We start from the raw sequence: 19,132 nt of genomic DNA, 5'->3' as shown, positions 1-19,132 counted from the left end.
GTTATGTATTACTTTAGTTTGTGAAAACAGTATTGTCAATCAACGAGTGGACCATCGGATACGATACAGAATAACCTACTCCTATACTGTTTATATAACTTGCAGCTATCGAAGAGACTAAATAGCCGATCTCGAATTTCCATCTTTCCCATTAGTCGTAAAACATTTTCTATGCTATAACAGTCATAGATTCATGATTGAGTTATTCATAACTCTCCACGAATCTTCCCCAGTGATCAACGCACGAGATTTTAGTCCAATTGTAGTAAATGATGTAAAGCATCATACCACTTGTCGTCAATAGTCTATCATCATGATATAACCGTCAGTCATCCAGATTATTATGGCGTTCCACTATCTATGTCATGCATTCATACATTTGTTGCATTTTATACGATTAGCGAATGGCATAGTTTTGGCAATATTGCAATAAGAATTATAAATTAGCGAAACCAGTGGAAATTCCACGAAATATAGTACGATTTGAAGTTAATCGCATTAATATAATTTGATTATAACTGGAATCAATAATAGTGTGCTTATTATCATGTCCAATTGATGTTACCTCTTCATTGAGCTTTGTGTTAACTTTACCACAACATTTTCGGCTAGCAAACTTTTCGCGATGAAAGGCTTCACGAAGTCTAATTACAAATCTAGTGGTAGTACGGGCAATCGTCAACCTACGCAAAGTATTTCATGCTATGATAAAATGACTAAATGAATAGCCTTCAAAAGTCAAGTTATGCGACATCTCTTCCTATTTTGCAACGATTCTGTCAGGTTAAATAAAATTCGATTACAAAATCAGCATACAGTACTGTAGTTTACCATTATCATCAGCACTCTATTGTTAGTATGCCATTAATAATCTCTGCATATTGTACTGTATATTCGGTATATTCCGATGCTATCAGTAATAATTAGTCAGAGTTTAATGCTGACTAGATATCAATAACAAATTTAGTGATACTACATCATTCTATTAGTATAACCTGTCCCGATAGTGCAGTAGCTGCAATAAAAGCTAATAACTACTAGAATAGCAAGTCCCTGATCATTCATTTACCTATTATTAAATGCTCTAATCATTCCATGCAGGTCATAAAGTACTGCTGCAACTACTAGAATAGCAAATCCCTGATCATTCATTCACTTATTATTATTAAATACTTCAATCATTCCATGCAGGTCATAAAGTATTGCTGCACTTTCCTTTTACAACAGATTTTATTTTAGAGCACGAGAGTAATAATAGAAACAGAAATAATTGTCATTTAGATAGAAGTACAAGTGGTTCACTTTAACGAGCAAGTGAAAGACTGAGCTACCACAGTACGCGATTCAATTTTATATTTATCGTTGTGGCTATAACTCATTCACTAGCTTACGGAAAATGTAAGTATCATCAGCGATATGTCGACCAATGAGCCGACGAACGCAACATATTCCGGTATTATTGAAGAGTAAACACACAACATACACGTATGTTCCAACCATAGAGGTAAATGGAAAGAACTCTACGGTTTCAACTTCCATTTACAGAGAGCTCTTTCATGGGGCTATCACCTTCAAAGTTTGCTGCAGTAATAACAAGTAAGAATTTTGTTTGCACACTACCGTACGCATTGCACTCGCAAATGAAGTCTTATTGTATTAAGCCAGCAAACTAACATTCATCATGGTGCACATAACATTAGCTTAATCAAATTTTCCTATCGATTAACATGCAGTATGAATTAAGTAATGCTACGGAATCTTATACCATGAAAATAGCGATAACTACAAATCACTTGATTTGATTTCGCCAATCCTACACAGCAAGTAAATCATCCTACAAAATTAATAACTGTAAACAAGACGTACGGTACTCTACCGGCTTCAGCACGAAAGGTGTGCAGGTATTCCTACATTTGCATAAAGTAAAATTGCCCCACAAGAGTAATAAGTAGAATCGTTTGAGAAGACCACTAGCGAATACCGTAAATACTTTATTTTAAAATTAGAAGTCAACACCATTAACTGCTATCACAACTTATCATGTCAACTCGTATATTGTAGTTGTTGCAGTAGATAAATATGTTACATAAAAGTAGTCTTGAAATGTTTTCATATAATGATTGCTGTAGCCTGTATAGTAAAGTCAAATTACGTCATCATCGTAATATATCATGTTAAAGATTTAATGACCAAATTTAAGCCACAATTACCCGATAGGCGATGTGCTGGTATAGTTTAGTAAGAAATTAATTAGTTCATTAGTTGTACTTGTCTATAGATCATACAACCAGATCTTCATCAGTGCATGGCTACTCTCGTATTTCGTTAACGCTAATTAACGTATGAATCCTCTTGCTGAATCCTGTTAAGCAATTTCACGTCTACCAATTCGTGTGCAATAGAATTGGTTAAGTTTCATACCTATTTGCCTTGACTTGCAGCTCTAACATTTCATTTTCACGAAGTAAAGTAAACGCATTCTATGGGAAAGACGCAGATGTACTGTATATAGGACGTAAAGATGTTGAAAAACATTTAAGTAGTGTTCTACTTATCGTCTATTCAGCCATAACTATCAAATTTTATGAAGTCCAACTTTATTACAGATGATCCTCGCACAGGACAACAGTTACTGGAAGATAACAAATCCGAAACACAACTATCATAGACTCCTTGATATTTTAATGTAGTGTACTTTACCGTCAATCAAATAATTAAGCTATTACAGATGCATCAACGAATAAGATAAAAGTTAGAGGAAAATAACAAATTAGCAGCAGAACTATCATAGACTCCTTGATATCTTACTGTATTGTGCTTTACCATCAATCAAATAATTAAGCAGTAAAACAGAGTCAACCGTCAGTTACAATTATTTATCATTAAAGACTTTTATTAGTTCTTATCCATTTGCCTCGATAATCTGATATGCTTGATTACAGTATCGTTGCAATTGGCTCTGACTGCAGTCACTGCACCACTCAAAAGCATCGTAAGCCATCTTGTAGATCCTATTTTACTAATCAAACAGCACTACAGTAGCACGATATGCATAATATCTTTTCTGTTTACTACTATATAGAGCTAAAGGAAAGAACAAAATGAATACTTTTTCATTCCTGCCTATCCATGACCATCTACACTATCGATAACCGATTCGACTCCTTTTCCAATTATTTTCAACAATCACTACGGAGCTTTTTGATATCATTTTGCACTTGCATTTCTAGTTTCAACTTTCTCAAGTAAGCGTATCATGGCAGAGTCGATCGAATATCCGATCTTGTTGCTTGTCATCACAAACATCAAACATGTCTATGAAATCATTTTGTGTGCAATAAACGGGGCTACAAACATCAAGATGAATTCTGTGTAGCATGGAAGACATTGCACTTACATTTTACTGTCCCTGCTTGCTTCAAGAGAGTTGCACATAAGAGCAAACATGCCGCGCAATCCTCCAAGTTTTGCAGGTAATTAATGCCAATTGGACACGAGTGATGCTCCTTTTGTATAGCATCGGATGTCAAAAGCACAGTACGCTTTACTAATCTGTCGACGCCTTACTATTCCCTATATCACGTTGGCTTGAATTGTACAGTAGGTTAACTTACTATCATGATCACGCCGAGGTCGAACGTGTCACCATTGAACAGTTCGTGCGTGCTTCAACACGTTCCAGTCGACCGTTACTCGGTGTCACTGTCCCACAGGGTGACGGTGATTCATAATTACGTCACGGTTACTCGAGTACCGTTCCATCCGTATGTCCGTATGCCATCATTCATACGTATGATACCATACAGTACAGTACAGTACTATAGTTTTGAGATATAGACAGACGGACTTTGGTTTCCAACGGAGGCCTTCAATATCGGAAAATGACTACTTAATATGGTTCTTCCATCTCTATTTTCGAAATCATAAGTACTAATTTAAAATTGCGTTTACAGTCTTGACTGGATCAACATCAACATGCGATTCCTCTACATTACATGTATAAAATACGATACAGCAGATTCCAATATTATACTTGTAATATAGGAGAGTCGTACAATATTGATATTGAAACAGTCGATTCTAACCATATCGTATTTGCGAATTTGTATATTGATCCTAAAACTCTTTTCAAGCAGAACTTTGTAGCAGATACAATACTCAATTAAGCAGTATCCTTCAACGTCTACTCGCAACCCGACTTGAGAGCAAGATTCGGGTTAACCATTTCTGTGGGTGATACAGTGTTTGTAGAGCGATTGCACTCGTTTCGGGTTTGAAAATCAACAATTTAATCGAGTTCGGGTTGCGTTTTCACTCCATTGCAGGACTCTGAAATTAAAGTTAAGATTCAATCAATGTACTGTACGCTGCACTTGAACACCATGACTGCACAGTGCACAGTAGTATTACTTCATTTAGAAAACATCAGCCAATTCAAAATCGACCATCCGAATAGTAAAGTACAGCCATAACGCGGAGGGTTAGGTACAATATTTTGACGGGATGAGGCCGAAAAGGTCTGTCCGTCCACGGATGATCCGGTTCATAGTTAGTTAGTACGGTTGAACAGCAAAATAGAGTAGTCGGTCTACACATCGCCATTACTGCATGATGGAGTAAGAGTAGCAGTACAAGTTCTAAAGATGACTGATTCAGATTAATGAGAGATACAAATAAATTCAGAATGTTTTATAACCTACTAGATAAACTACAATAGGAGCAACTATAGCTGGCAGAAATCGATTTAATTTTCCTTCATCATATTTATTGATTTCCTAAATGTAAGATATTACATACCAATATAGTAATCACGGTAGTAAATACCACTACTGAGGTATAAACGGTAAAAATTGCCATCTCAAAATAATTAATTTATTCCTAATTTAACAATTATAATGATAACATTGATCGACAATATGAAAATTAAACAGCTTTATCCTCCGAATACAAGCATTTATATTAGTAAACACTATAACGCCTCCAATCGAGACTCATTAACAAGCATAGACTGCTGCCGTATACTCAGATAAACAATGCTAAGAAAAATAGTAACTGTTAGATTATTCAATGCAACAGCATTGGAAATATTAAATTATTTTACTTCTTTTGTAGCCGTCATTTAAATGGCACGATTAAAATTTACAAAACGCTTTGCAAAACCTATCTTTCAGCAAACTATTCTATAATATAATTAAAAGTTTTATCTTTGCCTTAGGCGTATTAATTAGTTCGATGCGCTATCGTACTTTGCGCTAATTGTCGAAACAAAGGCACTTAGCCAGTAACAATCGACTACAATATATTACAATATTGTAAAAGTATCAACTGTTTTTTACATAAGCCAGTTAAACATTAAATTCCGATACTCTCCAAAACAATACTGACAATCCTTTGCTATTTTTAGGTAATTTTTCATCATCCAATTGCTGCTTGGAACTATTCTTAAAAGTTCGGCAGCCATGACCACAACTCACAATAAACACACTGGCAACTCCTTCAGCATAAGACGCACTATCATCTTTGCCATGACTACTACATCTTGACAGCGTTGGAGAGTCGAAACGGCAACCTGACCCTGCGTCAGATGTATCACTATCATATGCTGATGTGGTAATAATAACACTAAGCATATCGACGGAACCATAATGACCGCAACTGAGCAACGTTATGGGAGGACATTGTTCCAAACAAGACGTAGAGATCGTAATATTAGGTAAAGGTAAATTCAGTATAGCTCCCATATTAGTACCAATCCATAATAAATCATTGTAGACTAAAAGCGAAGTTACTTGAATATCATTTCCCATATCGTAGAGACTTTGCATGCCGTCGCTATCGATACCTAATAGTTATTAATTAGTCAGCAGTAAGTAATTTAATAGAAAGATAGCAAAAATGTAACAGCCATCTTGTATCAAACTAACCTGATAATACATCTGGAGCTGTATCGATAACTAGTAAACGCTCGTAACTAATTGCATGAAATAATCGAAGAATGGAATTGCGCGAAAAAGAGACCCAAACACCGGTCTTGTAGTATATCATTTTATCAATTTTACTATCTTTCTTAACATTGATGATAATACTTGCCTAAAGAACACATTCAACATCCAGTAAATCATGACATTAAGGATAGCGACGATGCAAATTTACAAGAAATTGCCCTTGTTAATATCGAATAACCGCAGTATGTGCAATATCTACGCGCTGCTTACCTCTATAGATAGTGTTTCAATGTTGATGACTTTTATATTATTTTCGCAGCTGCACCAGATAGTATCTAGGGCGTCGATCATATACGTAATTGGAGTCTCAAATAAATGTATTTTAACAGCGTCGTGATTATCATTATTCCCAGATCCTAAAATACACAAAAAATTCGCGTCAACTATTGCAATACTGAAATTAAAAAAAATGAACTATATTCCAGTTTAAGCCTATCTCTAGTTACCAAGATTATATACAAGAAGGTTGCCACTTGTTAATGACAAAAATACTCTATTCTTGGTATATCTACAGATAGATAAAAATGATTAATCAATAAAAGCCTAATACACGCCACTACTGCAGTATAAATATTTACAATAATTTATTTAAATTAATTAATTACGGTATGATTTGCTACTTACAGGATAGCAGTTATCGGTGCATCGTGCTGAAATATCACTTCTTTCTTTTGATCCTTTAAATGGCAACTTAAAATGCGAATACTATTACAGTGATAATTATAATAGTACCGACACAAATAAAACGAGTTAGAAGTGACGACAAATACACAGAAAAACGGTAACATTTTTTTAAAAAGTTTTGCAATCCAACTCACCTCCCATTGTTTAAAGCTATCCATAACGTATTTCTTCCTTCCATATCATCCAACCAGACGAATAATTCTTTTGTAGTATCATCCAATGAACCATAGTATGACTCTCTATCGGTATTCAATTGGGGTGATGCAGGTTCACGATCTGTGTAGTATTTACTCAATTGGCTTAATTTTAAGGATTCATTACCAAATGAATCTGGCGCATTAACTTGATTATGTGTCGTAGATTTCGCATTATCTTCTAATTTATTTAATGAATTTACACAATTAAAGATCTTTTACTTTGTAGTCAAAATCAAAATTTTGTAATCATCATTGAATGAAGCAAAACTACTCTACCTTCAATAGCATTAACTGCATTTGGTGTCTCGTCTGTCGATGAATTCAACTCTGAGGATGTATTTCTTTCCAAGTCATCTTTCATCGCGTTATCATCATTTGAATATGTTATTTCCATGAAGTTATTGCTAGGCTTACAATCGGCTTCAATGGTACTGACAATAATTTTGTCAGCTTGTACAGTGATATGAGGCTCATTGAGTGATGATAACGAGTTGTTATCGTCAGTTATAGATGTCTCAATGGTTTCAGTACGATTACTTATGGAATCGACTTGGAGCTCTTTAACACTTTTCGCATGATTTAAATTTGCTATCTTTACAATATCATTTGTGAACTGATCATTGCTATCCTCTGTCATATGTATGTTCGATCTAAAATTTAAATTGAAAGGTGCACAGGCTAACGAAGTTACACTTTCCTTCATGTCAATCACCTTATTGCATATAATCTGATCAGATTTTATAGAGAGACAATGAATTTCAGTCCTATTGGAATTGCCAAGTGCCATCCATACAGCGCTATTCTTGTGTAAATCCTGTATACTTGATCCAGTAATATTATAAATCATTGAATTGGCCCAACGAATTACCTACATGTAGTAGATAATATTCAGTCACCAATACTGTCTCTTATCATACAGCAATGACAAAACTACTATACTGTTATTAGATGTTATTAGAATCATTACCTTTAAATTTTCTTGTTCATTAACATCAGTATTTGGAAATTCCCAAGTACGGTCCAACTTAGGCAGTGCTTTTCTTTCCTCATCGTCATCTATGCTCTCTAAAACATCAGCAAAACTCATTCCTTGAGCAACATTGAGCTAGTTACGTTGCTAATTACACATTTATTACCTAGACGCTTTAAAAGATCCGCAAAATCATATTTCCATGATGATTTGGCTTCAGGAGATTCAAAAGAGAACGAAAAAGTTGCTTCACTACCATCCCTAATCCAACCAAATCCGTGAAAAAATCAGTGCATCAAAATTAAATGTAATCGCCTCTTAGTCACGTAAGATGTTCTAGAGTATTTACCGAAAATTGATAGATAATTCTACCAGTGTAAATAGTAGACCGGAAGTGTTTTGTTTTTGCTCCGCCAATTGATGCTTTTCCAGCAGATTTGCAGCTTGTTGCAATTTTTGCGCTAAATCTTCCGTTAGCTTTTGTGAGCAATGCTGCAGTTCCTATTAAAAGCATGCCTCGAATTAGCTGGCAGTATAACGAACAGATAGAACTAAAGAAACTGATTTAAAAACCTTATGGTTGCAGTTAAGAGACTCAGAGAGTGTAGTAATTTGCCGCATAATATGTAAATCATGTTCAATTTCTTTTATTGCGCTCTTATCAGTCAATATACGAGAATTTTGCCCTACTGTTGCAGTTGATGGCGCTAAATAAATAAAACGATAGATAGCATTTTTAGTAAATCCCTACAGGCTACGCGTATTATTGACGATTATTTTATTTTTCCAAAGTTACTATTACGATCATTGCATACCTTGACAAATGCTTATATCTCGCAAAGGCGCCATCCATTGCAGCCTATACTTAAATGTCTCACCGGAACTCATTCTTTGCATTAAATCGATATTGAGATAAAGTAGTTAATGAAGTAGCCTAACAAGCGATCTGAAAAGTTAAACTGTGATGATACCGTAAGTCTATACCTTTTAAATGTGCCAGCTCTCCGCTTAACAACACATACCAACAGATCGGAAAAGAGAATTAAACTCCTATCCTTCCTAACTATACCTTTGCCCTTATTAATACATATCGAAAGACCGAAAGGTTAAAAGTATAGCCAAAATTAAGCTAAAGTAATCTAGTAGACTTACCAATTCAGATACGTTATCGCGTCTTATAAAGTGTCTTCCTGGTGATGCAAGCTATCCATATGAGACAAACAATGAATATCAATTTTAATAATTGAGAATCACACTCGTAGAAATGTCGCTAGTTTCTACATACATGTGGAAAACCATCGATAAGGATTTCAATATCACGAATTTTCTCTTCTTCCTTTTTATGCCTTTCCCTTTCTACTTTAACTTCATTCATAGAATCAGCAAGCTTTCGCAACTCTCTTAATGCAACCTTTAAACTATCGTAATCGTGATGTGATAGAGGCGTATACTTTAACAATTCCTAATAACAACAACTTTATACGTCAATATTCAGTCCATACACAATAAGATTGAATAATTTGTCAGCAATATGCAAGAAAATTTATCCAAGATAGATAGCTCTAGCTTCAAAAAGAATGGTCACCTTAAGCACCAAAACATATCGCGGGATTCTCTGAACGGGCATAATCATAAGATCTTGTAACGTTAATTTTTCTTTATGTTCTTTAGCACATACCTAGTAAATGACGCGTAAGATATAGACAATACGTCTTTAAAATTTCAATCTTGACTTACTTCTAAGAACTTTTGGAATCCTTCATTTGATGAATAGGCAACTGTTAATGCTTTTCTAGCTCTTGAAAAATTTATAATAAAGTTACTGTAGGCGTTAACCAGGATAACCTTGGTAAACTAAAAAAAAGCAAACCGATCCTATTAGTAACAAGTAAAACAGTACGAAGTAACGAGCGGATAATAATAATTTTTAAGAATAGCTCATTGCCAGAAAACAAGTAAACTGTTAAGTAACATACACTTTGAAGGAATAAATCTCCTATCCTCCTTTTATTGTCGCTAGTTTCTATTCGACGAGCCAACTGATCGAGGAAAAAATCATGACACAACAAAATTTCCGGTACTTGATAGAATATGGCATTGATTAAGTTCTTATTAATGACGATGTTATTGCTAGGATCCTTAAGAGTATTATAATAATCCTACAAAATACGGAATATGATCATCCAAAAATGTAAAAGCAATATATATTGCAGATAGGTGATTAACGCATAAATCTGATCAAGGTTAAACCAAGAAATTACATTCTACTAGCAATTTATCCTGCCTAGGTACATGTTACAGTACGTCAATATAGCGTAAAGTAACAGAATCTTTTGTAGTAAAAGTATCAGTTATCAACTGTAACTCATCCTATTTATACTTTCCTTTAATTTACTTTAAGTGGTCCTTTAAATACATTAGTAATAGAAATTGTCTTTCTTTAATTAAAATTATCATGTGATACTAGTAGTTCAAAAGTTGTTGAGATTCACAATAAGTTAATTCATTAATAAAGTATATAACAGTAAAAATCTTAATGTGACTTATATGGATAAAAACATGGATTAATAGTCACATGCCGTATACCTGCTTCAATGTCCGGAGAGCTGCTACGTAATTTATTTCTGTTTCTAAAAGATTTTGTAAGATATGATGTCTAGTATCCTTGAGAAAATAAATAAGAAAATTTCAGTAAGCAGGTCGTATCACTGATCTTTTCCAATTCTACGCTGGTAATCAAGATGTACCTCAATAGAGCTTATTGAGGTCGCAGCAACTGAATCCTCAGTGTTTTTATTGGTCTTATCATTTCCCATATTTTTAATATTTGGATCTAACGGTGGTGGAGTGTTAGCAACATCATCTTCTTTTGAGTGTTGCTTTTTTGAAGTTAGTATAGGACTGCTGCTACTTGAATTTGTCACCGAACGACCAGATACACCATGAAGAAGTATTTTACGAATCGACGGTCGTGATTTCAATTTGGGATAATGTGTTGGCACCTTAACGGCGTCATCATCAAGAAGCAGTTTAGCTGAAAGAGCTTTAGTAAGTTTCTTATGTGTATAACTCAATGGAGAGCCTTTCTTATTTGGAAGTAAAGCTAAATCTTCTGCACTTTCAAATTTGTGAGATTTATGTCTACGACTGCCATTTCTGATTTTGGCATCAGTAGTATTGGTATCATGGGAACCATTATTTCGAATAAATGCGTTTGCATCTCCGAAACTACCACTGGACCTCATTATATCATCAACAGGTTGAATAATTGCTTGACGAGGTACTTGATAATCGTCAGTTGTAGTATCAGCTTGAGCTCGATCTCTTAAATTGTTTTCTACCGGTTTATTACTTCTAATATCGCTAGGTACACAATAATAATGTTCCTCATCGACTTGTTGTTTCTTTACTTTGCCGTTAGGTTCTACATCTGTTTAGGGGAAAAAATAGAAATACGCAATAGTTTTATTGATAGTTCAAGAAACTATTCAATTATAACTTAATCGTAATCTAGAGTAGCAAGTTGTCAATATTATCTTTCCATTTTATCAACAAGTGAGTGAAAACTAGTTGTGCTTCAGCAAGTAATTACTTACCTAATTTGCTGTATAATTTGTGGCGTAACGTAGGACTTGTATGCGCTGAATGAGACTTTTCTTTAGGGATCTTTTTCGATAGTAATTGGTTAGCCGAGCTTACAATTAAGGAATCGGATATTAAACTCCTTCGATTATGTACTGCTTGTAATACTTTATCACGTCGAATTTTATTCTTGTCAGAAACGTCCAATGATTTTCTATTTTCTGCCTGATTTACTAATTTACTATCGTCATGGCGTGCTCTAACCGAATACTTGGAGTACAATCCAACCTATATAGAATCAAAAGGAGGAAAATTCAAGCTTCAATTGTGTCCACTCTTTATGTCATATACGATGTGGAACACTTTAATAACAACACACATTTCGGTTGAAAAATACGATAATAATTATTATTCATCAAAAGTTGTCATTTTTAAGTTGACTACAGTTATCTCCCATTTTATCGAACTTCAAGAATGTCCAAAACCTCCATCAACATTGACTGTGCGTATAGTACCGGCGAGATAATAATCATTGCAGAAATAGAACAGATATCCTGGTGCCAGAAATTATTGCAAACGTTAGGATGATCAGCGTTACTGTCGTCTCTTCAAGCTCAAGACTGGCAATAATGACAAACTCGTTACTCTTCATCATCGTATATGGCATGAGAATAATTTCAAATTAACAATATTGCCTTTCACCGCTGCATTAGGTTATGATATAGTTTAAAAATTTGCATATAGAGGCGTTTAGAAGTAGTAGAAATTGGATCCATAATTATAAATCCACATTTTTGTAATTACAGCTAAATTAATCTAATTCATGAATATTACAACAATCGAGTTCTTCCATCGACGTATCGATTGCTCATGTGTAAATTGGATATTATTTTGACATCTTACGCTTATTAAAGCGTTCATAGGTCATATTTTGAAGGGTGTATTAATGGTTAAGGTAAGAGAGAAGTTTCTAGCTGAATTTCTATCTACATTACTACACTTTCAAATGATCTACAAGGATAGAAAATGATGTTAAGACACGCTGCTTGATCCTTACAGTATGGCTAACGTACAGTGAGGAGATCACTTTATAATGTCTTCAAGTTTATCGTCATCAAATGGTGAAAATAAACGGCTTCCATGGCTAGCATATATCATCAATTCGGTCGTCATGAATATTAGAGTAGGCAGGCCATTTTACAGTTGGACTTGCATGCCTGGATAGAGATGGACAGGAAGAAAAGTCCTCATTTCGAGGTGTTGCTCATCAACTGTCCACAGTGAGAGCTGTATTACTGACTATCTTGAAAGTTTCTCGTTATCAAATCGAGGCATAAACTACATTAATGGCTAGCAAAGAGTCCATAATAACGTTAGTGGTCATTGATGTCAGAAATCAAGGATATTTTCCATTTAAACCTACATTCACTAACAAGGGTGTAAAGTGATTCTATAAAATCGTCATCTTCGTACTTACTATATGAATGAATAGTGATGATATTCCTTTCCATTATCTCCCTTTTTATCAACTTATGGAATGCATTTTCGAGTCACAGATATCAGAAGAGAAGACAAACTTTCTATTTCAACCCACATTTTACTTTACTGTACTTGTAGAAAGAATTGGTAAGGATAAAAATTGTCGTTTGCTAACTATTGAAGTTCATTTTCGACATGTTGCTGGCGATTTCCTGTATGAATCAACAGTAGCGATATTCCTTTTACATTATCTTCCAAGTGCCTTGTTATCAAATTATGCAATGAATTCCATCGTCATGGATATCAGAAGAGAAGGAAATTTTCGATTTCAATCTACACTACTTTACTCTACGCGTAGATAGGATTTGACAAGGATAAAATCATCCATTGCCCATTACTCAAGTCCATGTTTGATATCTTACTGATTACCTACAGTACGAATCAACAGCGAAAATATTACTCTAGGTCTATCTAGAATTTGATTGTCATCAAATCATAACCTCTTTCGATGGCTAGTATATTGTACATCATAAATTGTGTAGTCATTGACATCAGAGTAGAAGGAAATTCCATGTTGAAATCTACATTAATGGACGATAGAATGGATTGACAAGGATAATGATTGTCCTTTTCCATGTGTTGCTGACTACTTATTGTAGGAATCAACAGCGAGAATAGAACTGGGCATGTTGATGGTCATCGAATTAAAGAATAAACGCTTTCCATGACTAGTAGACATCATCTATTCCCTTGTCATCTATATCGAAGGAGAAGGGAATTTTTTCCAGTATTTGAACTTGCATAACATGAAGAAATACCAGGGATTGACAAGGATCAAAGTCGTGATTGGCTCACTACTTGCTGTACGAATCGACAACCAAGGTAAAGAATCAACTCCTTGGGTAGCTACTAGACATTATCCATCCCGTAGCCATCGATAGTCGAGAAGGAAACTAACTTTGCATTTGAACCTCATGACTACACTGTACCGGAGACGCATCCATCGCCAGGATATTGCCGTCCATCTTGAAAGATTATCGTTATCAAACTAAAGGAATACGAGTAAATTCTTTCCAGAACTACATCATCGATTCGGTAGTCATTCATATTACAACTTGATTAATGTTGATGTGATTGTTTAACAAGTATATCTCCACTATGCAAGGTCGATAAATCAGTCATAAGTTTGTATTTCTAGCTATGCGACTTAACATCATTCCTCTATCCCTAACACCTCAAAGAGCATCGATATGATGATCGATGGCCATATTGGATAGTAGGTCATCACGATAGGTTACGTCGTGGCTAAAATAAAAGTTACTTCCAGCTATGCTATGCTACTACAGCCAAGATCGTTCCTTTAACTACAACATAGTAAACAGACTCGACGATCGTCATGCTCAAATTAATAAGTCAACAGGATTGGCTACATCGTGGCTAAAATCAAAGTTATTTCCAGCTATGCTATGCTACTACAGCCAAGATCATTCCTTTAACTACAAGTTAGTAAACAGATTCGACAGTGGCCATATTGGATAGTAGGCCATCTAACCACTATATAGTAAACAGACTCGACGATGACCGATCGCCATGTTCAAATTAATAAGTCAACACGATAGGTTACATCGTGACTAAAATCAAAGTTATTTCTAGCTATGCTATGCTACTACAGCCAAGATCATTCCTTTAACTACAAGTTAGTAAACAGATTCGACAGTGGCCATATTGGATAGTAGGCCATCTAACCACTATATAGTAAACAGACTCGACGATGACCGATCGCCATGTTCAAATTAATAAGTCAACACGATAGGTTACATCGTGACTAAAATCAAAGTTATTTCCAGCTATGCTATGCTACTACAGCCAAGATCATTCCTTTAACTACAACCTAGTAAACAGACTCGACGATGACCGATCGTCCTGTTCAAATTAGTAAGTCATCACGATAGGTTACATCGAGGCTAAAATGAAACTTCTTTCTAGCTATTGCTACTACAGTAAAAATCATTTTTCTACCGACAACATAACAACTAGACTCGACGATGACCGACCATCATGTTGATATTAGTAGATTATCACCCTAGGTTGCATCATGGCTAAAATAAAAGTTCATTCTAGCTATGCAGCTACAGTAAAAAATAAAAAACATTCCTCTATTTGTAGCTTTACAACAGAGCAAACAGACTCGATAATGGCCAATCGCCATGTTGATATTGGTAAGTTATGATGATAGGTTACATCGTGACTAAACTAAAAATTATCTCTAGCGATGCAACCACAGTCAAGATCCTTTCCCTATCCCTTAACACAGTAAGCAGACTCCTTACCTTATCCGAATGATCGCGTGATGTATTGGAATCTGTAACAAATCATGGGAGAATATCATTAGTTGTTAGCCATGGTTGATTATAAAATTAAATATACAAATTTCATTTTGTGATTAATTTAATGATAACCAAGCATCATCGTGACGACAGAATAACAACGTGATCAATATTGCCAATATTACGCGTCTTTCTAATGGGAATAATCATGGCAGTTGGAAAAGTATTTATCATCCACCCGTGGCATGATTACTGTGTATCCCCATCAAAATAATTAGATGTGATATAAACGAGTAAAAAAATCAATCAATCTTCTATCGACAACTATGAATAAAATTGGTAAGAAAGGAAAGTATGCTGTAAAAGTGAGAAAAGGAGCTTTGCGTTAGTAAGGAAGAAACTGTATTTTCATCCTCGTATTCACACTATTTTAGAGATTTGATGCAATCCAAACTGGTTAAAAAAAAAAATCATCCTCTTCCATCTGCAACTTTGACCACAAGAGACAAGGAAAGAGAAAGCGTTTGTAAAATTAAAAGTAATCCGTATGGAAGAAATTTCATTTTCATATTCAACTCTATTTTAGTGATTTGATGCAATCCAAATTGGTTAAAAGAAACAAAAAATCATCCTCTTCCATCTGTAACTTTGACCAAAAGAGACAAGGAAGGAGAAAGCGTTTGTGAAATTAAAAGTAGTCCGTATAGAAGAAAATTCATATTCAACACTATTTTGGGATTCCATGCAATACAAACTGATTCAATAGAAAGAATCGTCTTCCACCTACAACTTGGACAGCAATAGAGAAGGAAGGAAAGAGTTTGCACGCTAACTGAGAAAGGAGATTTTAGTCAGTTAGAGAGAAACTGCGTATTTATCAACCCCGTTTTAAGTAGTACTACAGTTGCTTTTTCAACTCTATTCAACTCGACGAATTTTCTTTCCTTCGTGTTTTTTCTTATAAACATCAGTTTCTTAGTGCATCGTGATTCTCCATGTTGTTGGAGAAGAGCTTGAACACGCGGGTAGAGAAAGTAGGATGCGAATCCAGTAGGGAGGACAAGACTACGACTTACCCACAGTCGATCTTCGAATAGCAAATGCTGATGCATATTCAACGCTTTCGGCAAGTTGCTGGGTCTCGACAGCCACTTTTTCCTCATCTTTATGATAACTAATAACTTTATTCCGATGTTTTTTACTTCTCAAATGAAACATTTTGTTCCACGGAGAAAATTATTGCAAGACCAATCAATTAATTCTACTACAAGAAAAGAAAACTATTGCTTTAAATGTGGATGCAAAAGACCGCCATGACGACAAGCCTGGAAATGGATTAATTTTGCGGGCCGCAAGCAAGATTGTCAACGATGGCTATGCCTTTGGCGGACAAGTGAACTAATAGGCTTGAAAGAATTAACACTTTTCAATGGCGTTAAGCACTATGTCAATACCAATTGGCTTGTGAGTCTATCCAATCGACACTGGTGTCGATTGGATAGAAGAATTGCAATCTACGTCTTATTGACAGACCGAAAGCGATAATTTCTTTTCTGTGTCGATTCCGCGTTCGAGGATGGAATGGCGACAAACTGTTTTCAATAGCAATCTGTCCAATTCTTCAAGTCACGAAGGATTGAAGATGGAAGAGTATGAGAACTCGAGCATCAATGGCGCCAAGTGGTTAGAGAAATAAATGACACAATCGCTGATAGAAAGGAATCCACCTTTTTAAAACTCTCCACTCGCTAGAAGGAAGAAGAAGGAATGACCATCCGCCAAGCTCAAGACTGTACTAAAAAGATTGTATCTATCCTACTAAATATGTCGTCCTTCTCCACAGATTGGTTGTTTATAGCAATTTCAGTCAGCAAGTAAGTATGCAATTACCCTTGGCACAATCCGAGTTTCCTTTTCTATCTGGATAATGGATCGATAGCAAGTTTGCTAATGGCACCACTGTTCCTAATGGGTAGCTAAAGAAATGCTAATGCTCTCTTTAATTTTTTTCTCCGATCACGTCGATCACGTAGGCAACAAGGTGGATGGGAAAACGCTATTTAACAGATTATAATGGATTGAAAGTTGGTTTTGAAATTGACTTTGCAATGGTAATAACCAATTAGACTTAATTTCCACTAGAGTGATCAATCAATTCGACTTAATTTGCGCTAGACCAAGAACGAATTGAAGGTGATTTCTACTTGGCTAACAACCAAATTCGACTTGATTTCTACTAGACGAAGAATCGATTTGATGTGATTTCCACTCGGCTAACAATCAATTTGGCTTGATTTCTATTAGGCTAGCAATCAATTTGACTTTGATTTCTACTAGACGAAGAATCGATTTGATGTGATTTCCACTCGGCTAACAATCAATTTGGCTTGATTTCTATTAGGCTAGCAATCAATTTGACTTTGATTTCCACTAGACTAACAACGAATTGAAGACGATTTCTACTTAACTAACAACCAAATTCGACTTGATTTTCACTAGACTAAGAATCAATTTGCTTTGATATCTACTGGACCAACAACGAATTGAAGGTGATTTCCACTCAGCTAACAACCAATTCTACTTGATTTCCACTAAACTAAGAATCGATGTGATGTGATTTCCACTCAGCTAAGAATCAATTTGGTTTGATTTCTACTAAGCTAGCAACCAATTTAACTCTGATTTCCACTTGATTTCCACTAGACTAAGAACCAATTTGAAGTGATTTCCACTCAGCTAAGAATCAATTTGGTTTGATTTCTACTAGGCTAGCAACCAATTTAACTCCGATTTTTACTAGTCCAAGAACCAATTAAAGGTGATTTCTACTAAACTAAGAATCAATTGGACTTGATTTCTGCTAGACCAAGAACGAATTGAAGGTGATTTCCACTTGGCTAATAACCAATTCCACTTGATTTCCACTTGACCAACAACGAATTGAACGTGTGATAATTTCCACTTGGCTAACAACCAATTTGACGTGATTTCCACTCGGCTAACAACCAATTGGACGTGAATTCTACTAAGCTAAGAACCAATGGGACTTGATTTCCACTAAACTAAGAACCAATTGGACGTAATGTCCAATATTGGCTAAGAACGAATTGGACTGGATTGCCACTAGCCGATAATGAATTTGACTGGATTTCGACTTGGGTAGTAACTAATTTCTATTTGATTTCCACGTAATAAATGTCAATTCTACTTGAATTTCACTGAACCAACAATTAGAATTAATCACTTGGACGTAATTTCCAGTGAACGAAGAAATCAATTGGACATCAATTTCAACTTGACGAAGAACCAATTGAATATACTTAATGTTTGCTCTACTTAGCAACAAATCTTTACTTCTAGCAGACAGTAGTCCATTCACAAAGACAGTCCATGTAGGAATAATCCATTCATTCAATAAGCCACTATCCCTCTTGACGGTATGGGATCATTCCAATTTGAGGAGAAATTCTTTCATCAATGGCAAGCCTTGAAAAGTGAATTAGGAAGTTTTTTTTTATCAAGATGAATGGGGGGCATCGACACCAAGGCATGGAGCCATTCAATGATGTCCGATAGAAAGGGGAAAATGGCAGCGGTATATCCTGATCGGCTAACTCACTCGATCACCACTAGCACCCAATCAATGCCTTCTTCTACGCTTGTAAAATAAATTGAAATACAATATTCAAAGAGGGAGAACTTATCTGATAGCAATCATCGACCGGCGTATCAAGGTTAATCGTTGATAAATTAATCAATCCACTATAGCTATCGGCAGTTGGTATGCAATGAGTCACGGCGAAAATTTGTTTTTGGGGCCTTGACAGGAATGGCAGCACTACAGGATAGTCTTCTCAATTTGATAGGATTTCTTGCATGGATGCTTTG

At 35.3% G+C, this 19,132-nt stretch overlaps 1 protein-coding gene across 1 annotated transcript; it reads right to left on the bottom strand.

Annotated features, from left to right (window-relative positions):
• Window positions 1-5,345: 5,345 nt before the first annotated feature.
• On the bottom strand, window positions 5,346-16,462 carry TRIADDRAFT_60075 (uncharacterized protein; the record flags this gene model as incomplete). Its single annotated transcript, XM_002116000.1, has 23 exons — window positions 5,346-5,842; window positions 5,925-6,090; window positions 6,216-6,361; window positions 6,452-6,513; window positions 6,630-6,710; window positions 6,824-7,064; window positions 7,163-7,754; window positions 7,854-7,975; window positions 8,023-8,117; window positions 8,206-8,357; window positions 8,430-8,563; window positions 8,672-8,745; window positions 8,841-8,932; window positions 9,009-9,059; window positions 9,142-9,318; window positions 9,442-9,534; window positions 9,594-9,710; window positions 9,833-10,015; window positions 10,443-10,520; window positions 10,604-11,286; window positions 11,453-11,726; window positions 15,248-15,279; window positions 16,321-16,462. The coding sequence occupies 23 exons, from the start codon at window positions 16,460-16,462 to the stop codon at window positions 5,346-5,348; spliced, it is 4,284 nt and encodes a 1,427-aa protein (XP_002116036.1).
• Between the last annotated feature and the right edge of the window lie 2,670 nt (window positions 16,463-19,132).

Source organism: Trichoplax adhaerens, genomic scaffold (assembly GCF_000150275.1).
Source record: "Trichoplax adhaerens TRIADscaffold_13 genomic scaffold, whole genome shotgun sequence".
Lineage (NCBI taxonomy): Eukaryota > Metazoa > Placozoa > Uniplacotomia > Trichoplacea > Trichoplacidae > Trichoplax > Trichoplax adhaerens.
The sequence above is the reverse complement of the archived record's forward strand: the minus strand, read 5'-3'. Positions and strand labels throughout refer to the sequence as shown.